Genomic DNA, 25,248 nt, shown 5'->3' on the forward strand with positions numbered 1-25,248 from the left:
CAAAGCGTAGATGCCCAGATCCCCGCAGCCATCTCATGTCAGGCTGAACGCTTTGAAGCCGCCCCCAGAAAATGCTTTCTGGAATGTTTCAAGCAGTTGAGCTTTAAAGCACAAGTGTAACAACTGAACCCAAAAGTAACTTAAAATCTCTCCCCACCATACCGGCCCATCTTTTTCAAAGCGCACATTTTACCTCCTCCTGAGAGGTAATGGCATCATGTCTGATAGGAATGTTGAAATGGAGATCTTGCCAGCAGAATGGAACTGCGTTCTTATATTTGTGCAAAGCATTCCAACTCCCACTGCGACCTTACAACAAGAATGGTTTGTCTCTTCTTATGTGGAGGAAGCGATAAGAAAGGCAGCTGGCGGCTGCAAGCATGCACGCAAGCTTGAGGCCAGGAACAGCTTGTGGGTAGCACTTTGTAAAACCCCCTTACCGCTTGAGGCCAGGAAAAGCTTGTGGGTAGCACCTTGAAAACCCCCTTACTAAATGTCGAGCAAACAGCGTATGCGCTGCTCTAGGCTCGACCTAAAATTGGCTGCCATGGCTTTTAATTGTTAAAATGTACTGTAAACGTATGGTCACGCGTGTGAACGTCGGGGCTGTCACTAGAAATTAAGAGACATGTAATGCGGACACAACAATTTTAAGCGCAATACCTTCTTTGGAAAAGTTATCCTGTTTAAACAGTTTAAATTATTCGAGAGCCCTAAAGGAGACTGGCGAAGAAACAATATTTGTATTGAAAGATCTTATGCGATTATGAATGTCAGACAATTGGAATACACGGAAAATGGGTGTCAGTCGAAGTTGTGTATTTCTTAGTTATGGCAGGATTCCTAAACTAGCTTTAAGGAGTTAATGATGGACGCCACAGGGCTCGAACTTCAGTCCTCTTTTAGTTTCCACTAGTCTGGGTGCGTCACGTCCTGTCCTTGCCGTACGGCTTTTCGGACCCCGTGGCCTGTTGAGATCCTCTTTTTTCCTCGCGCGGTGCAAGATGGCGGATATCCAGGTGAGGGCTCTGCGCGGCTCAAGAGAAATAGCGGCGTTTTAGTAAATGAGAATTGATTTTGTAATGTAAGCGGTTTCTGCGGAGCACTGAGGGGTTTCAAAAAAGTTATGTGTGGGTTCTTGGTGTGTAGAAACCTCGGTAGATCCACTGGAGTAGGCTCTTAGGGCGGCGCTGTCAGTCCATGCAATTCGTTCCAATTCTGTAAGCATGGGCACCGTCGCGTGCAAGTACGTGTCGTCAAGCATGCCCTGCTTCTTATGCAGTATGCCCACTGACTGGCTGAAATTCACTTTTTCAATCCCCAGAGAAGCTATTTAGTAGGTGTAGTTTTAAAGTAAGTTGAGAAGCAATTTGGGGCTCAGGCGTTGTTGAATTTTTTCATAGGCAAATCGAAATCTTTAAGTGTTGCAGCATTTGTATTCTATCCGTTAAAATTCACCCCACTCCATAACTGCCAGAAATGTGCCGCAGGTGACCATTCAATTCCGTTCGTTCATTATGTCAAGCTTTTCTACAAAAGGATGTGTGAAGTCCAGTTTAAAACAGTGTGTTTTGGTTCTTTGTTGAGCAAGCCCATTTCTTGTGTCGGAAGAGTCGTCGGTTTGGCATTGTTGCTTTTTCCAGTATTGCTTTTTTTACCTGTGAAAGCTGAAGCCCCTTTTTATTTGCGACAACGACTTGATCAATTTCAACTTTCCGCCTAAGCATTACCTTAGCACAGAGAATAGTGGTCTGTTTGCGGCATCTGAGTGTTATACAATCAGCAAAACATTGAAAAGTAGTTTAAATTAAAAAAGCATTTTGCTTTCAAGTGTTCCATGGTACTCTTTTCGTTAATAACATTTGTCTTAAGAGCTGCTAATATACCCCCCAGTTAAAAAATAAATAGGCAATCTGATCTCCCAGAGAGTACCCTAATTTTGATAGATTTAACAATTCTATCATCGCATTCAGTATCTCTTTAAAAAAAAAAAACTGGAGTGCATGCCTCTATAGGTATCCTGGACAAAGTATCCACAGTGAAGGGGTGGGGGGGGGGAGCGGTAGTGGTACTGTGATGATTATTTGGAGCCCTTCTCCCTTTGACCCCTATTACCATCCAGGATATGAGTGACAAAAGAGGTTACTGATGACCCGTTTCAGAGTGGCTTATTCTCTATTCACTAAAAAAGACAATGGGGCATATTGTCAAGCGAGTTTTCGTCACTTTAACAGCACTTTTTGGCTGTAAAGCAGTACTTAATAATCGCAGTATCCAGGCCTCCGCTAGCCCATGTAATCCTGCGATAGCGGCCGGTTTTGTAACGCATCCCATGCCAGCAATATATCTCTAATCTGATGCAAAGTAGGCGTTCCTTACAAAAACTTAATTAAAAACGTTGCAAACACAACTTCGCTGTATTATCAACGCAGACCCACGAAGCGATGAAGTCCTGCTAACCGCGGTTATCGCAGGAAGTTAACACCTGATTATCAATCCATCTCCCATTGAAGAGATGGTTAAGTTCATTCACAATGGCGTATCAGCAAGCATTTTTATTATCGCAGGAAATTTATCGCAGGATTTCACACGCTATCGCTTGTTTGCATCGCTATCGCTGGATTTTAATTCTCCTCTGAGCAATGCACTGATAATACTCTGTAACACGGCGAAGAAATCCAGCGATAAACGCGATACCCGCGGTTTGCGATAATTATCGCAGATTGTTGGTAATATTCCCTAATGTTTTCAGCATGGCCAGTTCTGGCATGCCCTCCCTCTGAGATCATTTTGGGCCTCTTCACCCAGTTCAAAAACCTGTGTTGACTGCAAGGCCCCTCCTATCCGGATGCCATTGTAAGTTTAGTTACAGATCCTTCTTTCACACAGCGTCCAAGTTATTTTGTGGTCTTGACAAAGCCAGAAAGTTAACTGAGGCTGTTGTCTTAAGAATGATTTAAGTGTTTAAATTTCATCTATATAGTGCTTACTACCCCATACGAGGCATTGAAGCGCTTTACAGTGAGTAGCACACTACGCAGGAGTCCAAAGTTAGTAATCGGTTAGTATGTTGGTTATTGTGATTTAGTTTTGGATGCTGATTCCTTGCATTCATTCAGTTTTTGTGGCACATTGACACTGATGTGATCAGTAGATGGAGCCAAGTGAGGGCCAATTTCTTTCTGGAAATATAGTGCAATGGTTTCCAAAAAAGAACTTAAGATGGAGAGGCATGGGATTTAGAGTAACTTATATACAGAAGAGGCTGGCAGTTATTTACGTACTATAGTAGTGTACCCAATGCATGTAGATCATACACGCCATGTGTAAGCAGTTATGTAAACACCCTCCCAACTTAAAAATTTAACAAGGCAATTGATTCACCTTGCAGGAGTCGTTAGTATATTTAGTGCGTTTGTGACCCTTTTAATGCCTGGTGTGGAAGGTGTTGTCCCCTTTGTCCACCCCTTTAATGTATGTAGGTATACTTGTAAAGCGCACTACCACCCCATCTCGGGGTATCCTGGCGCTGTATACCGCTGTGGAACCCTTCCTGGCTTTCCCTGTGAGATACTCCCTACTGGGCACCCCCAAGGTGAAGCCAGGCATCCCAGCGCTATTGGGGCCGTTGTGGAGATTAAGCAAGCTATTGCCCAGAGTTGTAGAGTGGGACCCATGATTAGAGTAGGCACGAAGGCGAGAATTATCGAGTCCGCGGACATTGAGCCCAAGACCCTGCCGCGTCGGGAATTGAACCCTGGTCCCGGGCCAGACCTCTGCATCAGGGACTGCCGCTTCTAACCAGTGAGCCACACTTCTCCACTTTAGAACAGACACGTTGTCTTGAAGAATGGATGTCGCAAGTAACCTTCCAGTATCCACCTTGCCTTGTAGTGGAGCACACCAGACCCTAAGAAAATGCCCCTTTTTGCATAGCACCCCCCCCTGCTCAAAGGTTTGGACGGAGTCTGCGGGGTTTTCAACTGAGTGCACTGAGGTGTGCTAACCAGACATCAGTGTCTTGACCCATAAATATGTATGTTTGATTGGCATATACCCATCTAGTATAAGCTAACTTACTTTGAAGGCCCTAGTATATGGTACCAGGGGGTACTTGGGGCCTCTAACTTGAGGTGCCCTCTCAGGGATTGCAGCGCCGGATGTGCCACTCCATGTGGGACAGGGTAAAACATATCTCCCAGCCTGCCACTGCACACTGGAAGTGCCGTTTAAAAACTGCTAACATGACTTAGCCATTTTAAACAATGGCACAGCCCAAACCTCCCTTTTTAATTGTCACTCGCCTCAAGAACAGTCCTATGGAGTCTTGAAGCAGGGTACATCCTATTTTAAAAGTAGAACATATTTTTTTTTTTTACATGTTTGGACAGTGACAACTTGCAATTGTTTTTGCTGTGAGAACTACTGGTCTTATTGGCGGTTACACTCTGACAACTATGCTTTGCTATCCTATGAGTGGGACTACTAAAATTGATAGTTCAAGGTGTGAAATGTCTCATTACTTTAAGCCTGACTTGATGACCCAGTCCAAGTTAAAGTAACGTTTTGCTGCATGTAACTTTTGTAAAATTGCCACTCCGTTGACAAAGCTTTCCAGTGGCCATTTGCAGATGCTAGCCACTAGACAGCCTTCTGCTTGCATAGGGAGATGCATAGACGGGCTAGAAGAGGTAAGTAACAATAGTCCTGGCATTTGAGGAAGTGTTACCTCCTCTGAAAGGAAGCACATAGGAGTGTTAGCCAAAAAGTAAGTTTCAAATGGGAAACTGCCTTTGAAGGGCAAGTTGAAACTGGTCTTTTGTGTTGGTAGATAGTTTGGTGTTGGGGACAGAGAAGTAGGGAGAGGGACTACCCAAACTGGTATTCCCATGGACGTGTAGCCCCCAGGTAGCTACAGCTCTTGCCTCACACCAAGAGAAGGGTCATGACGCCTTGGGAGTGAGCAGAATACAGCCCTCTGTATTGTATCTAGATGCTACACTTCACAGGAAGTTGTCCTCAGGCGGAAGGGAAACCGATAGCCCATTGGCTAGTGACTTTGACCTCTTGTACGGGCACATTCTGGGCATATAAGGGGCACCCTGAACTCTGATCTCTTTTGGACTGGAGAAGAGGGCTGCCCTGCTGACCAAGGATCTGGCAAAGTTGGACTGCACCTGCTGTACCTTGGGCTAGCGAAGAGAGGACTATGCTGCTGTGGTGAAAATGTGCCCCAAGCACAGCCAGAAGCAGATTCCAAGAGTCTGTGGATTGTCTTCTGTTTGCAGCACAGGGCCACAAAAACAAAGGAAGCCTGTCTGGGAGAACTGGTAGCCCAGATCACCGGATCATTGCTCCTCGTCTCAGTGCAGCCTAGTGGAACGAGACCCGGCATCCAAAAGTTTCACTTAAGTCTGCTGGACCCGGGAGAGTCATTGAAGTTCGGTTTGGGCACCCAGAAGGAAAGTTATTGCTAAAAGAAGGGAACCACTGGCTTATTTGTGCCTGGTAACAAGTAGTACAGTGACAACAAAACTTATGCCAATCCAAAGAGGGCATTGAAGTGTCATGTGTTGAATTTGGCAATGCGTATTTGCAGTTGAGTGAAATGTCTTGATATATTGTTTATTTAAAAAGCTACATCTACGTAACCCAATGGTGGGTCCTTTTTGTTTTCCATATATTGGTAGAAATATAATATATATATTTTTAATAAGTCTGAGTCTGATTTCTTGAGTTATTTCTTTATGCATCAATTGGTTCGGTGCTGTTTCAATGCTTTTCTTGTGTTCTTTTTTTTTGGAGCCACAGCTACCCAGGGTTGAACTAATGTTTGACAAAGGGAGCCTACTGGTCATATAAGGGTTTGTAGTGTATTACACTGAGGTCTCGGTCTACATCATATAGTACAACCCATTTTGAAAAAATGTTTTACCTCTTATTTACATTTACTTGCTAGTTGTAGTACCAATATATTGGTTGCAGAATTTTGACTTTTTCAGTGTCTGTGCATGAACATCAGTTGTCTTGGTGTTTTTCAATGTATTTCTTGCCTTTTGCCATACAGACAGAAAGGGCTTACCAGAAGCAGCCAACCATCTTCCAGAACAAGAAGCGCGTGCTTCTTGGGGAAGGTGCAAAGGAGAAACTCCCTCGATACTATAAGAACATTGGGTTGGGGTTCAAGACGCCCAGAGAGGTATGTGACTTGTTCAGCAATAGTTTGACTTGGCTAATACATGTTGTTGATTATTTACTGTGATGTTCTGGAAAATGATGTTTATTCTCACGATGGTCTTCTGAGAGTTTTAACAAACCTCTGACGAGGACGCCCACGGGCTTTACTGATTCTGCATCACACATTGTCGAGCGCTAGTTAAGCATAACATGTAGAAGTGCTTTTAAGTGCAGGGTTTATCTTTGTTTCCTGTGGACGCCTTTTTAGGTCTCGCCTGTCGATGCGCATGCGCATCGAGCAAGCGAGACTATAGGGGCTCATCTACTCTTTATCTAACTTGCAAGGAATCGTGGCGATTCCTTGCAGTGCCCGTGACTTTTAAGCTCAATGCGCATGTGCATTGAGCTTAAAAGCGCGTGCACAGCCGCCCGCATTCCTCCGACACCTTTGAAGTGAAGCTTAGCTTCACTTCAAAGGCCCGGCTTCCACGGCCGCCAGGCCACATCAAAGGCTTCCCCAGCACTGCCCCGCCCATCAATCACCCTCCCACTGCCACCCCCCTCCCTCTCCATATGGTGCGCTCTGCCTCAGGCCTCTGAGCCGTCCCTACGCTCCCCGCCCACCCCCATCCTTTTCTCCCACCTCATGTAATAGATGCCATCCCGATGCTGGTGACGCCCCCTCACCGAGGCCTAAGATACAAATTGCACCGAGGCTTAAGATACAAATTGCACCACCATCCCTTCTAAGCGCGCACTAGGGCCACTTATTGCACTAAAAGTCTTCAGATGAATTTAACACCAACCACTTCGCCCCAATTGTTAGATTACAACTGATTGGCAATGGGAGTATCAGAGCACCAGCCTCCGTCACTTGCGTTATCGACCGACACAACAGTAGAGATAATCAAGTGCTTTGGCCCAAACCCAACATGCTGAACGACCCAGCCAAACTCGACCCCCAAAAACGGGTTTACCCCTATTTCATTGGTGTGCCAAACCTGATGGCTTCACTAGCAACGTCACCATGCAGGAATGAAGTGATTTCCCCAGATTTGCAAGATGTTGCGCGCCCCCGTCACAATATTACCACTAACCGGTTAGCCATGTGGTATCAGAGCCCCTCGCACAAGCTCCAGTACGTTACACAACGGCACACCAACATTGTGGAATTAAGTGATTTGCCCAGAGTCGCACAATGTCGAGCATTCCCGCCGAAATTCAAACCCTGCTCCTCAGCAACCCTGACGACCGCTACAGCTGAAGGCCCTACTGTCCGCCTTTCGGACCTTTGCAAACGACTACCTCTGTGCTCTGTCTACACCAATCTCGAACTGCCTAGTTCTTGCTGCCTGCAGTTGTTACCACCAATTAGCATAAACACCAGTTTTCAGCCTATCAATATTTTCGCTACGTCAGGGTTCCCTCCCCTTCCATTCACAGTCGCAAGATAGAGCTTCCTAAGCAATATTTAAGTAACGTGCAGCATTCTCAAGAAACGCAAGCAGCTGTGAGGAAATCTTGCCAATTTATGAAATAAAGTGCACCAGTGCCCCGGCTAGGTGGCTGCACTATGTGCAAGCCAGTCACCGTCTGCTGGAAACACAGACAGAACTGAAGTGTCCACCCCGATTCAGTAAGACATTCACTAAGACATCTGGTTCTCCCGGCACCCAACCTGCCTGTCACGTGGCTGCACTCTGGCCAGCCCCGTCCCTGCATTGCCTTGCCAGTTTAATATTGATGAACCACTCCCTAGTTCAATCTCTGCATACCTTGTAATCCTGGCACTGACCACAAAACGTAAGAACAGCTGGCCACCCCTGAACCACTCCTAGGAAAACCAATATGACATCGTAGTGAATTGTAAATGCGCTGCCCTAATCACACCGATCCCTGATCAACAAGACCCACATAGCTGCGTCTTCTCGGGGCCCCCCCGGTACAGTTAAAGGTGGATTCACAATACACGGTCAATGGGAAAAACGCCGCCATAATGACACGATCCACCGTTCGGTCTACCAGAACCTACATAGCTGCGTCCCCTCAAGAGTGCTAAGGCTTTCTTCGTGGTATTGGCGCAACGCAAACAACTCAGAAGGTGGAGTCATTATACTAAAAGGAAACCGCACAGGCTTTCTGTATACTGTGACTGTGGGAGAATTAGTTAATGTTCCTGCGTTTGAGTTAGAGCTTTTAGATTTGTTTATGGCTTTTTTTCTTTGTAATTCTTTAGCATTGCCTACAGGAAACAAAAATGCTAAAGATTTAAAAAAAAAAACCCATAAACAATTCTAAAAGCACTAACTCTAATGCTGCGAGACCTATTGCATTTCCAATGCTTGTTACAAATCTGTTTTCTCTAGGCTTGTGCATGTAATCTTGTAGGTGACATAGATTGTTCATGTATTCGGTATTGCCCCATATTTGCTGGGGGGGCAGATAGGGGTGCGGTTATGCTTCTTATGGGCTTCTCTTTTGAGACTTTCCCACAGAAGGAAAACATTAGTTAGCATGCCAATGTATAAAATATACAAATTCTAAAGTATCTGGGGTACAGGGAAGTATTTACTCTGCGTCAAGCTGCCTGATCTCTCGTAGAATGTACAGTTGATTTTCCCAAGCTCTTTCTTTTGGCTTTATGGCCAAACATTGTACACACTGCGATCTTGTGGGCAGCACAGTTCTGCTTCTATCACTTGTACAGCCACCTTCCGGACTATCTCCGATTTGATTTCTGAATATCTTTGGTGCTGTTCAGTTAGTAGCACCCCTCTTTTTTGTGGAAATCCTTATGCACTGCTTGGATGCAGAAAGCCGGTAGGCAAATTAGTGTCATTGAGGTGGAATTTGCAGTGTATGTTTGGAATACAATTCTGCCATATTTTCATAATAGATTCTGGTAATGAATTTACTTTAGAAATTGTTTGCGTTCTGTGCCAAATCGATGGCTGTTTTTTCTGAATGCTACTCTGCCCATAATCACTTGGTATGTTTCAGCATATATAACTTAAAATGATTACATCTGCTTTGAACAGTTGGTGCCTGGATATCACAGCAATAGACTCCCATGTTGGGCATGATTTTTGCATATAAACACGCAAACTGGTTTTCAATACCAGTTTGACAGTCCTCTGCGAGAACAGTTAATTTCTGTAGCTGAATATTGCTGCAAATGGATCCACTACCTGTTTCAGTCTGCAGTGAGAACTAGTGATGGCCCTGTAAATTCGCCCCTTAAACTCCCTCCCCCCCCATTATTTTTTAGAAAGCATTAACCTGTTGCCACTTACACTTGAGCATGTAGGGATGCCAGATCAGAGGCTGCCATTTAGTGAGCATCATGCATCCAGGGGCTCGAATGGCAAGGCAGTTCTCTCGTGGTCGGTCCAGTTTACCTCCTTATTTCTTTCTACTTGACTGGTATGACCTATAAATCTGATTTTCAGAGATGCCAGCATGCACTCTTGTATCTCGCCCGACTCATAGGTGAACTTCACTGCCCACCATTGCTCGCTTTCGGTAACATAACAGGAGCCGCCAGTGTTGCTCCAAAGCGAAAATGCACGTGGTGCAGCGTTGCACCAGTTCAAAGTACAAGTAGTTAGTTTTTATTTTTTTAAAGCACCATACATTGTTGAGTGCACTGTATTAGTGGGTTCTTTGCAAGGTTAACTGGTCACTCAATTGCTGAAATCATCTCTTCCTGTACGGTATTGGTACATTAAAATGAAAGTAAAATAATTCAGCCACAGGATGCCATTTATAGCTGCATAATTTAGTCTACCATGCCATGTAATTGTTTCCCCATTTCAGCATGACTCCAGTGCCCTGTGTATCATGTGCATAATGAGCTTTATTTTAACCCTTTCGACAATTGTCTTGTTAGGGTCCGCTCCCTTCAGCTGTTGGTTTGTGGCAGTCTGCTAGCTTATCTTAAGCTAGCCCACAGTAGTACAGGTTTATCATCTTATTCCATTGTCTGGTCTTTTCTGCTAGCTAGAGAAGGGGTTTTATTTTGTTAGTATATGGCTTTACTTTACATCTTAAAGATGCACTCCTGGCATATTTTTTTTTCTTTTTTCTTCATACATGCATTCTATACAAAAGCTTGGTTGGTTCACTTTAATCGCCAGACACCTTTAATCACTTTGCAATGAAATATATCTTCCTCTAGTGGTTTCTATTAGATGAATGACCCACTGGAATCCCTAACAACCACATTTAGCACACCCAGCAGCACCCCTAGAACTCCGTGTTTTTGGGGAAGCCGGTATATTTTGCTTTATATTTAAAAATGCATGTATGATCTATTGTCTTTGCTATTTGTTTTATTTTGTTCGATACCACAGGGATATGTGTACACTTCAATATATAACGGGCAAAATTATTATTTTGTAGTCTACTTTCAGGCAATTCGGCAGCTCTTTGCTGATGGAATAGCCCTTCTTTCCTGCAGCGAGTCCAGATTTTGGCTTGGGCAGACCATTCTGTCACTTTCAGTCCTCCAGGAGATCTTTTATTGCCAGTCCTGTGACCAAGGTAGACAAATTCTTCACCATTATAGTCCAGGTCGATGGGTAGGTAGATGGATCTACCATCTACAGCAACCACGAAGTGCCTCGCATAGCAGCAGATTTGGATCCCCTTTTCAAATTCTCAAAGGTTCATGTAATGACTTGATGAGGAAGGGATTCCTTTCAGGATCTTGGGATATGTTGTCCTCATTGGAAATGCAAAGGCAGGATGCTGTCTGTGCGTCCACCTATGTAAAATCCAGTAGCAGCACAACTGCCTCGAAACCCACCTGAGGCTGTCTAATCCAACAGGTAGATATGTTTTGCTGGGGAGGGGGGGTAGGATTCCCTCCCCTGATCATATTCTTAAAGTCCAATTATGGGCTTATGGTCAATCAAAGACCTCAATATTTCTCCGTGGGATTTATGAATTATGTTTAGCTTCTGGTGGCAGTGAGCCCCCAAGTGCAACATCGCTGCCCTTGCTCACTGTAATTTAATGTGCAGTATTCAGTCTGAATGAACACAAAAATCTTGCACTAGCTGAGAATTGTTCGTGAGTTATAGCTCTGTCGTTAATTTGACCAGGGACACTGGAGAAGATCAATTTAACGAGCACTTTCTCAACCAAAAGGGTTTCTAGTTCTTTGACCATTTGAAGCTCAGACCTGGGAAATCCTATCTAAATTCTAAAGACCAAAAAGAGCTCTGATCAAAAATGGAGCTCTCCCAGTAAAGTGCATAGAATGCACTGTGGTATTGTTGCCATCATAATTGCTTTTTATATCGGGCTTACGCAGCAGCTTGCTACTTTCAAGTGTTGCAGTTCACAAACGTTGATACTTCCTATTTCGAAAGTACTTTTTCTGGCCTCAGAAGGATAGGCAGCTGATATAACCATGTTGGGATTCAACCTCGTGACCTTCAGGTCATAGCTGTCTGAAAATTGAAGTTGCATGACCAGCTTGTCACTTGCTGTAGGACTGTGTAACATTTCTTAATCGACCAGGGTGAAGCTTACCTATGTTTGTGTTGTGGCTGTCCTTGTTTTTCATTGCATGCATCTCACCAGGTAAGATCACTTGACAACTTGTAGCGCGCTGCATTGTAGAAACATCTGAATGTGGATGTTCTGTATAGATACTGTGTGATGTGTGAGAACCAGAGTTGTCATTTTTCCTTTACGTGTATTGAATGAAAAATGTATGGGGATATTTAAGCATTTGGTGCTAGTATATGGACAAATGGCAAGTCTGGGTGTTGTGAGGGGCAAATATGCCTCTGATGACTTGTATCATAATGTTGCTAATATGTAGCTCCATACAAGTAGGGCTGTAGGGAATGGATGTGCGTATGCAAGTTCAAATTTTGAAGCATGAGGGTCAGAAAGTTAGCCGAGGACTGACCTGGCCCAACCCATTGGCTGGAAGTATGAATGGCAAGTAACAGTAGCATAGAATTGAAAATTTAAAACTAGGATGATCAGTTCACCCTCTTATTTTGTTTTGTTAGGTAAGCACTTTTTTCTATTTGGTTTCTTGACAGTTTTTTCCCTTCCGGATTTCTAATGCTAACTTTCCTTGTAACTTAATGCTCTCTTGTGCTATGCAAAAACTAGCAGTATGCAAGTGACATTCTGTGACTCTTCTCTTGCACATGACGAGATTGAATTTTGTATGTTTTACGAGCCTGCTTTTTCCCCTTTCAGGCTATTGATGGCACGTACATCGATAAGAAGTGTCCTTTTACTGGAAATGTCTCCATCCGTGGGCGTATCCTGTCAGGTACGTTTTGTAGGACCAAGTCCTAGATCCATTCAGCTGTCCCCTCTTCCAGTTCCATCACCTTGTTTGTTACTGCGGTCACTAACGGGCACATGCATCAAAGTTAATTGCAAACGGTGCGAATCGCAAAATTCGGCCGTTTGCGAATGCAGTTTCCATTTTTGGGATGCATTATGCATTTTGTTCTCGCAATTTAAGAAATCGCAAAATTGCGATTTCTTAAATTGCGATTGCATTTAAGGAATCTCAAATTGAGATTCCTTAAATGCAATGCATCAAACTTTTAAAATTTGCAAATTCGCAAATTAGGGGTGCAAATTACCATGAAGTTGACCTTCATGGTAATTTGCGAAAACTTTGAAAAATGAACAAAAGTGCATTTTTCAGAGTGCCATTTTACACACACACATGCCCTTGGGGCATGTGTGTGTGAAAAATGTACTTAATGGAAAATTTCAGGGATGCAACAGGGTGTCCTTTGGACCCTCCCTGCACCCTTGAAATTGCATTCTCATTTTACGATTCCTTAATTGCGATTCGCAAAATGAGTGTCTTCCCATTCATTCCTATGGGCCTCTAGGCCCATAGGAATGAATGGGAAGGGATTCCTTAATTGCGATTCTTTTAAATTGAGCATCTCAATTAAGGAATTTTAAGAAATCGCAATTTATTTAGCGATTTCTTGATGCATTGCAGTTTGCGATTCCTTATTTTTCTCAATTAAGGAATCTCAAACTCCAATGTTGATGCATGTGCTAGTAAGTGAGATGGGTATTCCCAGACGTCCTTCTTTTGCTCACAGTGCCACAAGACTTAAAACACCCCACTGGTGAAATTTAAGAAACCGCTCTGTTTGCGCTCCCATCTGGGAGCGGCCTGGCAGTTTAAGCATTTTGGGAAAACCCGATTATCAAATGGCATGCGTCTGTCTAGCATGGAATAGTGTGTGACACACAATGCTCTCTATTGCGATTAATTCATGGATTCCTTCTGTCACATATTGGTTGTTTCACTTTCTTTTTGAAGGGTATTTATTGCCTTGGGAAAAGGCCTACTTTCTGTGCTTTGTTTACTGTTAGCTAGTCATGTCTGCGTGCTGCACATGCTTTTTAGAATGACCTTCCACAACTAAAGTGGCTGACGACTTCGTAGATACAATGATAGTTTATGAATACAAAAATATATTGGTCTGAAATTGGATAAGAACCTCTCTGCTCGCCTTCAGGTTGCATACCCTGAGGTGGATACAAGGCATACAAGAGTGAAATGCAAGGGTTATGTTAGTGATGTCAGTAAGACCTTTTTCAAACCCTATCCCACAGTATTGTACTCAATAGAAAGGGGGAGTCATTTGTGGACGTGAAGGTGAAATTGTAAAACTAATGTTTTACTTATCCTGGAAGAACGCGCTAAAAGGTGCCTTCCGTAAAGTTTGTCCTCTTAATAGGTGTCCTTGTTAAATTTTGCATTCCCCTTAATATCTGTAGGTTCACTTTGCAAATGCCTCTATAACAAGCCCATGGCGTGTTTGCTCATCTGTGGCTCATGGTGATAGCCATGTAGTTCTTTATTTAGTCATTTCTAGTTGGGACATTTGCTGAGTGACCTCTGATGCTTATTTTTTATTACTTGCATCCTAGGTATTGTAACCAAGATGAAGATGCAGAGAACAATTGTCATCCGTCGAGACTACCTGCATTACATTCGGAAGTACAACAGATTCGAGAAACGCCACAAGAACATGTCTGTTCATCTCTCCCCGGCCTTCAGGTATGTAGACTACATGTTAAACTTACGGTCGCCGGCTGAATTGGTTATTTATTGGTAGGAGACTTTTTTTGTTTAAGAGAAATAAAAATCCGTTTGCTGTTTCCAGGGATTCCAGATAACATTACAGTTAAAGCCCAAGAACGCCGAAATCCCTGTGGCTAGCATTCCTGTATAGAGAAAATATGACTAGGTGTCAGACTAAGGTGTTTGTGAGAAGATGTGCATGTTTGTCGAGCAAGACTGGTCCCCTTCGCCCCACCCAAGTTTGTTGGCAGTCCCCGATTGTCACTCGAATTGAAAAGCAGTGTCCATACCAGCTTTAATGTGCTAAGGCATGTAAACACAATTATGCACACATGGTACAAATCAGATCAAAACACACGACAACACGGCGCTGCCCAGGGGATCCACAGGGCAAGATTGGAGAAACAGGCAATCTAGTCTAGTCTCATCTGGTCTCATTTTTATTGTAAAAAAGGCAGTGACCATCGGATGTGTGGGGGCTGCAGCACAGCTGATCCAGGCTTGCACGCACTTCAACCTGCCAGCAAGCGCTGCACATTTTTAGCCTTGTTCCTGGTGTTATCTTTGTACACACCTCCAATGGATACTTCTCCTTTGCGCCACTTTGCGGGCAACATCACAATATAGGCTAAGAGGTTCTACAAGAAGGTATTGTACACTTTTTCCTTCCCCCTTTGTTCAAAATGGCTGGGGCCATAAAGCTGTAGTAATAAATCTCCCTCCCTTACCTTCAACGCCCACAAGGCTCCCCAGCTTGACTCCTCCACACAAGACAAGTCCACCAAAACAGAGATAAGACTCCCTCCCAACAAGTCAGAGCTGGGCTTGCTCAAATAGAAACTGAAATAGCCCTTCCTGGGTCCTAAAGCAACAACAACTGACAGAGTACTATCGGATATATCCCCCCTACTTGGCGGCCATATTTGACTAATTTTTCACCTTCCTCGGCGGCCATCATGGACTAGTCACTCTCACTGTTTGCCCAGACCCTAAGATCTGACTATCTACATAGCTCTGTATCTATACACTGTAATTAAGTATTTGTCTTGTATTGCATAGCTCTGTATCTAAACACTGTAATTAAGTATCTGCCTTGTATTGCAGTATTGTATCTTTTATATTTATTTTTATTTTATTTTATTGCATTTTATTTTTCTATTTTATTTTGTTTTCTACTCTAGTATACACATTTGCTGTACTCCTATTTGTATCCTGTGCACTGCGGTACCCTGTACCCACATCACTTTATCTTCACCTGTAATTCACCGATTACTACCTCATATGTGTTTAAGTATCTGCCTCTTATCGCAGCACTGTATTCCTACCTGTATTTTGTAGAACTTTCTGGTACCCTGTACCCTGGCCTCTTTATCCTCACCTGTAATTCCAGACTATTACCTCATATAGGCGGGATTAAGTTCTGCCTCCTATCGCATTATACCCCTACCGGTACCTTGTAGAATTCTTATACCGGGCACCTATGACACTGTCTTCACAGGTAATACACCGATCGCTACCCATATATCTCTTCTGGATGCTCACTAGTGTCACTTATGACTCAAGCAGCCTCTATCTGCACCTACACTCTGCTCGTAGAATATTAGTATTTTTATTTGTATTGTATATGTATTTATGTGTGATTAGGTGACCGCCCTATATTGCAGTTTTATACCTCTACGAGTATTCTATACATTCTGCGCAGACTGCACCCATTTCACTTTTCCCTATCATTCAATGTTCGCTACCCATTTATTTGGTTCTTCGATATCAGCTACCTCGCGATGGTGCATCGATTACTTCTACCTCATTGATTACTGCTACCTCATCCACCTCGTCTACTCAAGTAAGCTGCACTCAGCCACTCTCCACATCTACACTTAGTTTACACCGCTGCTACCTCGTACACTCTGATGGGTAAATGTGATTCCACCTACCCGGGACTCCCTCCCATCTCTTGTCACATAGTGTAAGCTGACTGCTTCCTCGCATATAGGATACTTTTTGTAAGTTGCACCTTCGCACTGATAGTTCTTGGATGCACTGACCCCTACCTCTCATACTTTTGGTCATTCACTAGTGTCACTCCTCTGCCAACGGTTGACAGTTGTTATTGTCGTTCTATCTCCCACACTCAACATCACAGCCTCTCTAACATGGAACGCAACGGCAAGCACACGTTTAGAATTAACTACCCCTCCACCCTCACCAAAAAAGCCACTAAACGTTTTAAACATAATTTCCTGAGGTCGCACCCTGACACACCATTCGCCGACACCTACTTCTCACAGGGCAATGGAGCCCTGAATACTGATCTCATCTTCCACACCTCACGCAGAGCCCAATGGAGAAAAGTGTTCCTAACCCTACTCACCGTCTCCTCCTCCAGGAAAACAGCACATGGCCTAACTCTCTCTATCACACCTTCCCACCTCTTCCCTAGCAGGGCTACCATTACTATCTACAATAACGGGATTGTCCTAATTCAATCCACGGACAAAAACCTGGAACTATTAGACAACCTGTTCCCCAAGTCCAAAGAGCAACTCTCCAAGCTGCGGACCCACACCCAGAACTCCACCAGCACTATCACCCCTGACGTCGCAGCCCCCACCTACAACACCTCTACCCCCAACTCCCCAGTAAATGGCCCACCGGCTGTTAACGCCGCACACTACCCAAGAACAGTCACTAATGTCGCCACCTCCTTTACTAGCCACCCCACTAACTTGACCCCTTCTACCCCCACTCACACCCCCCCACGCCTCCCCCCCTTGACATATCAACCCCCATCCACAACACACCACCATCTGAACACACCATCGCTCGGAGTGCATCTACCCCCCCCCTCCCACAGCAGACCCCTCTCCGGCTCCCTTCCCACTCTCACACACGACACTCTCTCACCTGACATAACAACTCTCACAATCACCCACAACACGCCACCACCGGAACACGCCACCATTCGGAGCTTATCCACCCCCCCCTCCCATCCCCCCCACAGTGGACACCTCTCCCTCCCCAGCACCCTCCCCACTCCCACCCACGACACTCTAACCCTCCCAACAAAACATACAGAACACACCGTCCCCTCTACCTTAGCATCCCCCTCTCTCCTACCTCCTATTCTCAGCCCTCACTACCCTCCTGTCTCCCCCACTATACTCAGCCTTCACTCACTCTTCTACTCACCAGAACCGTCTCTCACTGACGGCACCACCTATGCCTCCCACACACCACCTTCACCGCCTACGTCACCCACACCCCTCGCCCACAAACACGCCCACACAAAGAATGCCATCCCTCGCATTAGCACCGCAGAACCACCCAGCAACGCTAGCATATCCCCCCCTCGATACACCTCCCCCTCTCCAGCTCACTACTCAACCAGCCACCAATGGCTCTCACCACCAACTCCATCCCCAATCCACCTCCCGACCTGTCCTTATCCACCCTCCAACAAGTCAAAGAGGATATTCTACAAATCAAAAAAGATGTCCACGCAATTAAAGAGCTTCTCTCCTCTCAGCCCAGTGTGCCTCCCACCGGCCCTTTACCCTACAAACGACGCACCCTCCCCACATACCATCGCCTCAAACGTCACCCGCGTTGGCCGACTATCCCCGCCCGCAATAACTCCCAGTGCCCCCGTCGTGTCCTCACCTCACTGTCGGACCGCGACATATGCTCTCTCCTACGCTCTTATGGCCCAGGCCAACACAGATCCAACACACACATACCCATACCCACAATTCTTACAAACCCTCTGAGGCTTCCAACACTCAACAACAGAGGCTCCGTCCCCAACAACCTCAAAAGTTCCCCTCACACTAGAAAGCTCGACCACCCTTCTCTCTCCCAAACTCAAATGCATCCTACTCCATTGCAGATCGGCCCAGAGACACTACTCCAACATCGCTGATCTCGTCTCAGCTAGGGATCTGGACCTAGCCATTCTAACAGAAACTTGGCTCACTGAAGCCTCCACCCCGATTATGGACATACTAGTCCCCCCCAACTATCACATCATTAGGCTAGACAGGTCCTCAGACAAGACGGGCGGGGGAATTGCATGCATTTTTAGGAGCAACCTCTCAGTTACTAAAGTCACCTCCCCCTCCTCCTGTGAACTCCTTTGCCTCGACATCACCAGCGAGGGCAAACAAGTTTGTGCTTTACATCTCATCTATCACCCGCCTGGTGACAATCTCATATTCACCCATCAACTCATGGACATGATCAACTCCAATGCTGGTCGGCAGACCACCCAAGTCTACCTGGGTGATTTCAATCTCCACTGGAACGATCAGAAAGACGCAGTGGTGAATAGTCTCAAAACCTTCCTTAATGCGCTTGACCTCACCCAAATATGCGATAAACCAACACACGACAAAGGATCGATACTCGATCTCATCATTGCCAAAGAGAACTCCACACAATTGGAGGCGATTCAACCCTGCGACTGGTCCGATCACCACATTATCACCTTTATCAATGAAAAAGTTAAACCTAACCCAGCTCAACCAATCAAATCCAAAACATGGAAAAGGGACATGAAGAATCTTAACCCCTCTACCCTCCCACCCCACATCGGCAATCTCCTCCTTCCCCCATCAGGTGCCTCGGATGTTCAATCACTGATGGACCACTACCTTGATTCTATGAATACAATAGTCAATGAAGTTGCCCCACTGCAACTGAAGAGAGTCTCCACCAAAACTTCTAACCCCTGGTATGATGATAGACTCAATGATGACAGGCGTACTATGCGATTGGCAGAGCGCACCTGGAGATCGGACCCTTCAGCACTGCACCTCAAAAGGCTTAAGAACAAGAGAAATGCCTACTTCAGGAAAATAAAGCGGACTTCTTCAGCCGCCAGCTGGACCAAGCAAAAAACAGGCCAAGAAAGCTGTTCGAACTAATCAAGACCCAAACAAAGACACAACCCCTGCAATCAAACAGCACAACAAGCGACACTCCTCACTGTGAAGCCTTCTCTGCTTTCTTTAAGCTAAAGACTGACAACATAAGAAATGACCTAATCATGGATGTAAGTCGATTCCCCAACCACACCAGAATGTCTTACACTCAACCCAAAAACAAGGCATCCTGGCTGTACTTCGATACCTACTCGGAAGAAGCAATACACAAACTGCTCTGCACCTTGAAGCCCTCTAATCACCTCACAGACCCTCTACCTGCTAATGCTGTAAAAGACTTCATTCCCTTGCTCCTCCCTCTCTGGACCAAAATCATCAACAGCTCCTTGCAACAAGGCCTCATTCCGGACTCCCTCAAGGTGGGGCAAGTCACGCCTATACTCAAGAAACCTACAGCTGATCCGTCTGACCTGAACAATTACCGACCTATCACCAATATCCCCACCCTGGCCAAACTGCTGGAAAAATGTGTCCAACTACAACTAACTAAACACATTGACCAATTTGACCTCCTCAACCCTCATCAATCAGGCTTCCGAGCGAAACATAGCACAGAAACAGCTAGGACACACATAATTGATGACGCCCTCCAAATTCTTGATCGCAATGAGTCCTGCCTCCTCATCCTTCTTGACCTCTCGTCAGCATTTGACACGGTCAAACATGAGAACTTGCTGGAGCTGCTTAGCACTAGAATGGGTCTATCGGGAACTGTTCTCAAATGGTTTTCGTCCTTCCTTCACAACCGGTCACAAAAGTTCAAGATCGACAATGTGCTATCTACACCTGTGCCTGCAGATCTAGGTGTTCCACAAGGATCCTCCCTCTCCCCCACACTGTTCAACCTCGTCATGGAACCGCTCGCCACCTTGCTCCAAGCTTCCAATGTCCAATTCCATATGTACGCCGACGACACACAACTCTACCTACAGCTACAATCTCCGGAAGACATCAAACATCTGAATTCCACGCTTATTAACACTCAATCGTGGCTGGCCGATAATCACCTCAAACTAAATGCTCTGAAAACCGAGTTCCTACTCATCTCACCCCCGGCGAAAATTTCCACCACCCAAACCTGGCTCAATAACCTATCAGCACTCAATTTCCAACCTACCATCGTGGATTCGGCGAAATCCCTAGGCATCACACTCGACGCCAAGCTCAACATGCAGCAGCACGTGAGCAAAGCCACAAAAGCAGCTAATTTCCAAATCAACACATTGAGGAAAATTAAACCCTTCCTCCCTGCTGAAGACTTCCAAACTGCGGTACAAGCTTTAGTCATCCCTCGAATAGACTACGGAATTGTGGCCCTCAGCGGACTCCCGCTATCCACAACTGCACCCTTAAGAGCCTCCCTGAACGCTGCAGCGAGACTCATTACTGGCTCAAAACATTCGCACATATCCCCAGACTTAAAGTCCCTAAAACGGCTGCCTTTTGAAGCCAGAATACAGCTAAAAATTGCAGTTATGACACACGCGGCCGTGCACCATAATGCACCCAACTACCTCGCTCAAAAGTTGTCCATATCAGGAGGTTCGAGAACCAATAGAAGTACAAAAAATCTACTCCTGAAACCTCGTAGATTCCGGAAAGAGAAAACATACAAGCGCTCCTTCTCAGGAATGGCACCCAGGATCTGGAATGCGCTCCCTCCTGAAACCAGGCTGATCTCCTCCACTGCACTCTTCAAGAAAGAGGTGAAAACAATCCTTCTGGCTAAGATCTTCTGAACCGTATTGGTGCTGGTTCAGGGACTTTGCATTGCTTTGTATGACTGCTCACCTTTTCCTCTGACACTATACTGCCAACATGACGGTGTCACTACTATTACTTCCAACATGATGGTGTCACTACTACGCTATTCTTTTACTACCGACCAATATTTGATACACGTTGGTTTTCTGATTCACTCTCCCGATGCCCACACCCAGTGTTCACTCTACACTAAGACATTGATATAAGCCATTCACACACCCAAGGTGTATCTGAACAACTCTGTAGTGGGATCAATGACTTATACCGTTTTATATAATTTGTTTACTTGATTGTATACTGATTGTTTGCTGATATGTTTTATGTATGTTATTACTATCCGACCATGTTAGTGACTACTATATTGCTCCCATTATCTCTGTTCATTCCTACTGCCCCCACCCTGTCTTTGTGAAGCGCTCTGATATCTGTAAGGATCCTGTTCGCGCTATATAAAACTTTGAATGAATAAATAAATAAATAAATGGTGCTGTGACTCAGTGCCGCCTGCTCTTTTCTGCACCTCCTGTCAACTTTGTAGAGTAAAATAACCAAACTTGGGAATAAGAAACGGGGGACAGAAAGGAATTGGTTTATAAAGCGTGCACTGCGGGGTGCATCCCCTGGAAACTGCGCAGCTTGACTATCACTGCAAAATAGGCGGGGATGTACGCATTTATGAGCACGAGTTGTATTTAGAAACAGTTGTAAGTGTGCCTCACTTTATTGTCCTTCTGCTGCAGGAGGGCAGGCCACCATACATAATTCAGTGAGACTAGAGTACTCCTGGCCTGGTCCAAAATATTTATGGTTCTTTAGTAAAGCAGTGACTAAAGGATACTGACTGATCCAAAGCTGTTTTGTGTTTTTTGATATCATGAATTTTGGCATTAGACTAAAGTTGTCTGTAGCTATACCTTACAACATCGAATGCACCAAGAGTAACACCTGCTTTACATTTGATTCGTGCAATTCAACAACACTTTCCGAGCTCTTATTTGCTATAATGCATCTCTCCCTACAAATAATGCGGCCTTGTGATGTATTCTGGGGGAAAAGGTCAGACACTTCTACTGCCGTCGGTATTGTGCGTTTTAGATCTATTAAGCAGCTTTGTAGAGCATTGCATGCATTGAAGTAGTGTTTTGATCTGTGAGTAAATGAAAGCTTAGTGTTTTGTGGTAAGCTTGTCTAATTTTGGGACCCAGTCTCAAAGCTCGGTCGCGGCTAGTTTTCGTTGCTTTTCACTCCCCTCAGCCTCATTACTGCTGAGCAGAGGATTACGTTTTCTTACTGACTGTTTTTTTCCCCCCCTCTATTTCAGAGATGTCCAGGTGGGAGATAATGTGACAGTGGGAGAGTGTCGTCCCCTCAGCAAAACTGTCCGCTTCAATGTACTGAAAGTGACTAAGGCTGCTGGCACCAAGAAACAGTTCCAGAAGTTTTAAAGCTGAAACTTGTTTTTTTTTTTCAGGACCAGTAAAACCATGTAAAAAACAGATACTTGTGGTGGTTTTTTTCTGAAGAGTTGTTTCAGGAGCGGAAATAAGTTTTCATTGTGTTTAACTAAGATATCCTGATTCTTTATCCACATAGTTAATGTAGGGCTATATGTGGTCCCCTCGTGACTGTTGCTGCTGATCTATTGTTTATGCATTTTATTGTGGTCAGGGTTACCAAGTTTCCTCTGTTCTCAACCGCCTTGTTCTTTCCTACCCCAAGTACAATGGGATCATACATTTTCTGTGTACGTGCGGGAACTTTACCGTAATGCTGGTCTACCTCCACTAGTAGGTCAGAACACCTTGCACGGTTCCTTTAATCCAAGTGATGCATTGGTGGATTTCCTTCAACAGGAATGTTTTCTGCCCCACCCAATCCCCCTTGCCTTTTGATGTATGTGCCTGTAATTTATTTCAATAATTGACTTGCTTTATACACTTTAATTGTTGCAGTGCCACATGTGGTTGGGCCTTGCTCTTAAATTGTAAATGCATTGCATTCTCTGAGTTGCTCTCCATCCACCCCTTGGTTTGCTCAATCCTCCTAGGGCCTGTTCTCAGTTTGGGTCCAAGACAAAACATAATCTACTCGACCCCCACCCCTTTTTTTCGCCCCTTCATACCCTATTTCCTAATCTCTTCTAATTAGCCAAAACTATCTCCACAGCATCGTCTTCTTACAAACTCTCCTACTCTCTGATGCCCCATATATTTTTTCTTTGCGGACTTCAATATAACTCCTACCCTCCTTGTAAACTAATCCCTTTTTGCAGACCATATATTCTGGTATCTGTAAGCCTTGCCTTCTGAGGATTGCTCTTCCTTGCTCGGGTGGACTGCAAAGACACGGTTTGAATCAAACTGTACTTTCTGTAGTCCCGTCCGGGTAGAGTTAAACTCGTTAATATAAAAACAGATAAATGTGCCCTTTAGTAAGCTCAGCACATAGTACTCCTACAACCTTGAACTGAGCATATCCTGAGTAAATGGTTCGTGAGCACAGAACCGTTTCATCCAGATAGTCTTCAAAACAATGTGTAGAAGGGTCCAGCTAGAAACTGTTAAACAACCGTGTTATTTTCGCCTATATCATCAACTTCTCCCCACTTCATGCTTAATCTAAGATTGTTTCCACGCCCACTTGTACCACTATCCTCCTCAAGCCTTCATGGCCTTCTCTTAATTTCATACCTACCACTTTCATGCTAAAACGTATACCTTCCATCGACCACGATTCCTGCACCAATCTGCTAGTTTCACTTCAGTAACCTTCATCTTCAGTAGCCTGCTGCTTTAACATTGCCCTATTGAAATGGTATTTGAATAAATCCCAGTTTTACCTGTAAATCTACTTATAAACACCTGCACTTATGTTCGCTTTATTTTAAACTCCTTCTGCTCTCCCCTACATACACCCTTACCAGTTGACTCCCAACTGTATCCTCCTGTGGTAGTCGTTTATTTTTATATTCACATGACCGTTCCCCGATAATTACCTCTAACTTCTTTCCATATACCTCCCATAATCCCTATTAAGTCTTAGCTCTGCATGCTGGTCACTATCCCTACTGCTCTTCAACTCTGCATTCCTCAGGTTGCACTGCATTCTAGGTCTATAATCTAGTCTTCTGCTCTTCCCATCTTGTACATGAAACATTTGAACTACTATCTGATGAATCCCGACCTGTGCACCAACGAAATGACCCTATGACAAATTAGAACGCATCAGTGAGAGGTCGTTTCTTGTGCTGCCAGGCTCTTTACAGTTGTGCTCCCCCTGGCCCCCCCCCCCCCCCCCCCCGTGCGTCATGGAAGTTGTATGTTGGCGGATGTAAGCGTGATGGAAATCTTAAATTTTAGTAAGTACACAAAGCCTCAAATTATGTTGAACTTTCTTTACTGATTTTGTCACAGCCATTAAATTACCTAGTAGGCATGTCAAGAACTACAAAACTCCAGTCATAACATCAGTAACCATGTAAAACAGTCTGAATATAGTCCTTTTTGCTCAAGGAAGTTTTCCTCAATCAGAGTTCTTTAGACCTTTTGCATGAAAACCTAAGTGTTCTGGTTTCATCATTTCTTATCTGACATAACGAGTTGAAGATTCTTCTGTTGAGTGAAACGTATTGCATATGTTTGCCAATGCATACAAATGGCAATAAGATGAGCATAATTAGTGTTTGAGAGACCACAAGATAAGCAGAATTGGTAATTGAGAGCCCAAGGCATATCACTATCTACAATATTACAATCAAATTGCTCTTTTTGGAACACAAACTGCCGGTTGGGTTTAAAAAGATGCTCCCTTTCAGGAGGGATAAACCTCGCCTCATTAATACATTAAAACTATCCGTTGTGGTTGCTAGGAAATGTTTAATTCTGTGTCCGGAGCAGAGGCTCAGAATATGCTAGTTTAGAGAACTCGCCACCAAATAAGCTAATTTAGTAAGTGGTTTTAAATTGAATTTTTTGAAGGTTGAATCGGTGGACCAGTATGCTGCCCTCAGTCTCAAGTCTGGCTCCAAGAGTCATGGCTTTAAAAGACATCCCTTTCTCTTGCATCACCCTTCTAATCAGGGGGGGGGGGGGGTTGATACTGTGAGGCTGTTATAGAAATTAATAGTTGAGTAACCCCTCGAGTTCTGAGCTCTCTGCAAACACTTTCTTATTCGTGAAAACACCTCAACGCAGAGAGCTTTGTGTTGTCTGGGAATGAAGGATACTGATGCGTGCTGCTGTTAGATGGGGTTGTCTTCACAATTGCCAAACT

At 44.6% G+C, this 25,248-nt stretch overlaps 1 protein-coding gene and 1 non-coding gene across 2 annotated transcripts; both read left to right on the forward strand.

The window, feature by feature from the left end:
* Positions 1-884: 884 nt before the first annotated feature.
* On the forward strand, positions 885-22,472 carry RPS11 (ribosomal protein S11). The gene is made up of 5 exons (XM_078655129.1): positions 885-1,019; positions 6,068-6,199; positions 12,403-12,478; positions 14,119-14,248; positions 22,298-22,472. The coding sequence occupies exons 1-5, from the start codon at positions 1,005-1,007 to the stop codon at positions 22,419-22,421; spliced, it is 477 nt and encodes a 158-aa protein (XP_078511255.1). The 5' UTR covers positions 885-1,004; the 3' UTR covers positions 22,422-22,472.
* LOC144771249 (small nucleolar RNA SNORD35) lies at positions 6,269-6,357 on the forward strand. Its single transcript, XR_013599203.1, has one exon. It is a non-coding gene; the product is annotated as a small nucleolar RNA SNORD35 (small nucleolar RNA).
* Positions 22,473-25,248: the final 2,776 nt, after the last annotated feature.

This window comes from Lissotriton helveticus, chromosome 7, assembly GCF_964261635.1.
Source record: "Lissotriton helveticus chromosome 7, aLisHel1.1, whole genome shotgun sequence".
Taxonomy (NCBI): domain Eukaryota; kingdom Metazoa; phylum Chordata; class Amphibia; order Caudata; family Salamandridae; genus Lissotriton; species Lissotriton helveticus.

What these genes read in the sequence shown, in the direction of transcription:
- RPS11 (XM_078655129.1), top strand. An exon ending in GGTTCAAGACGCCCAGAGAG is followed by an intron (nt 6,200 to 12,402) that starts GTATGTGACTTG and finishes TTCCCCTTTCAG; the next exon opens with GCTATTGATGGCACGTACAT. An exon ending in CCGTGGGCGTATCCTGTCAG is followed by an intron (nt 12,479 to 14,118) that starts GTACGTTTTGTA and finishes CTTGCATCCTAG; the next exon opens with GTATTGTAACCAAGATGAAG.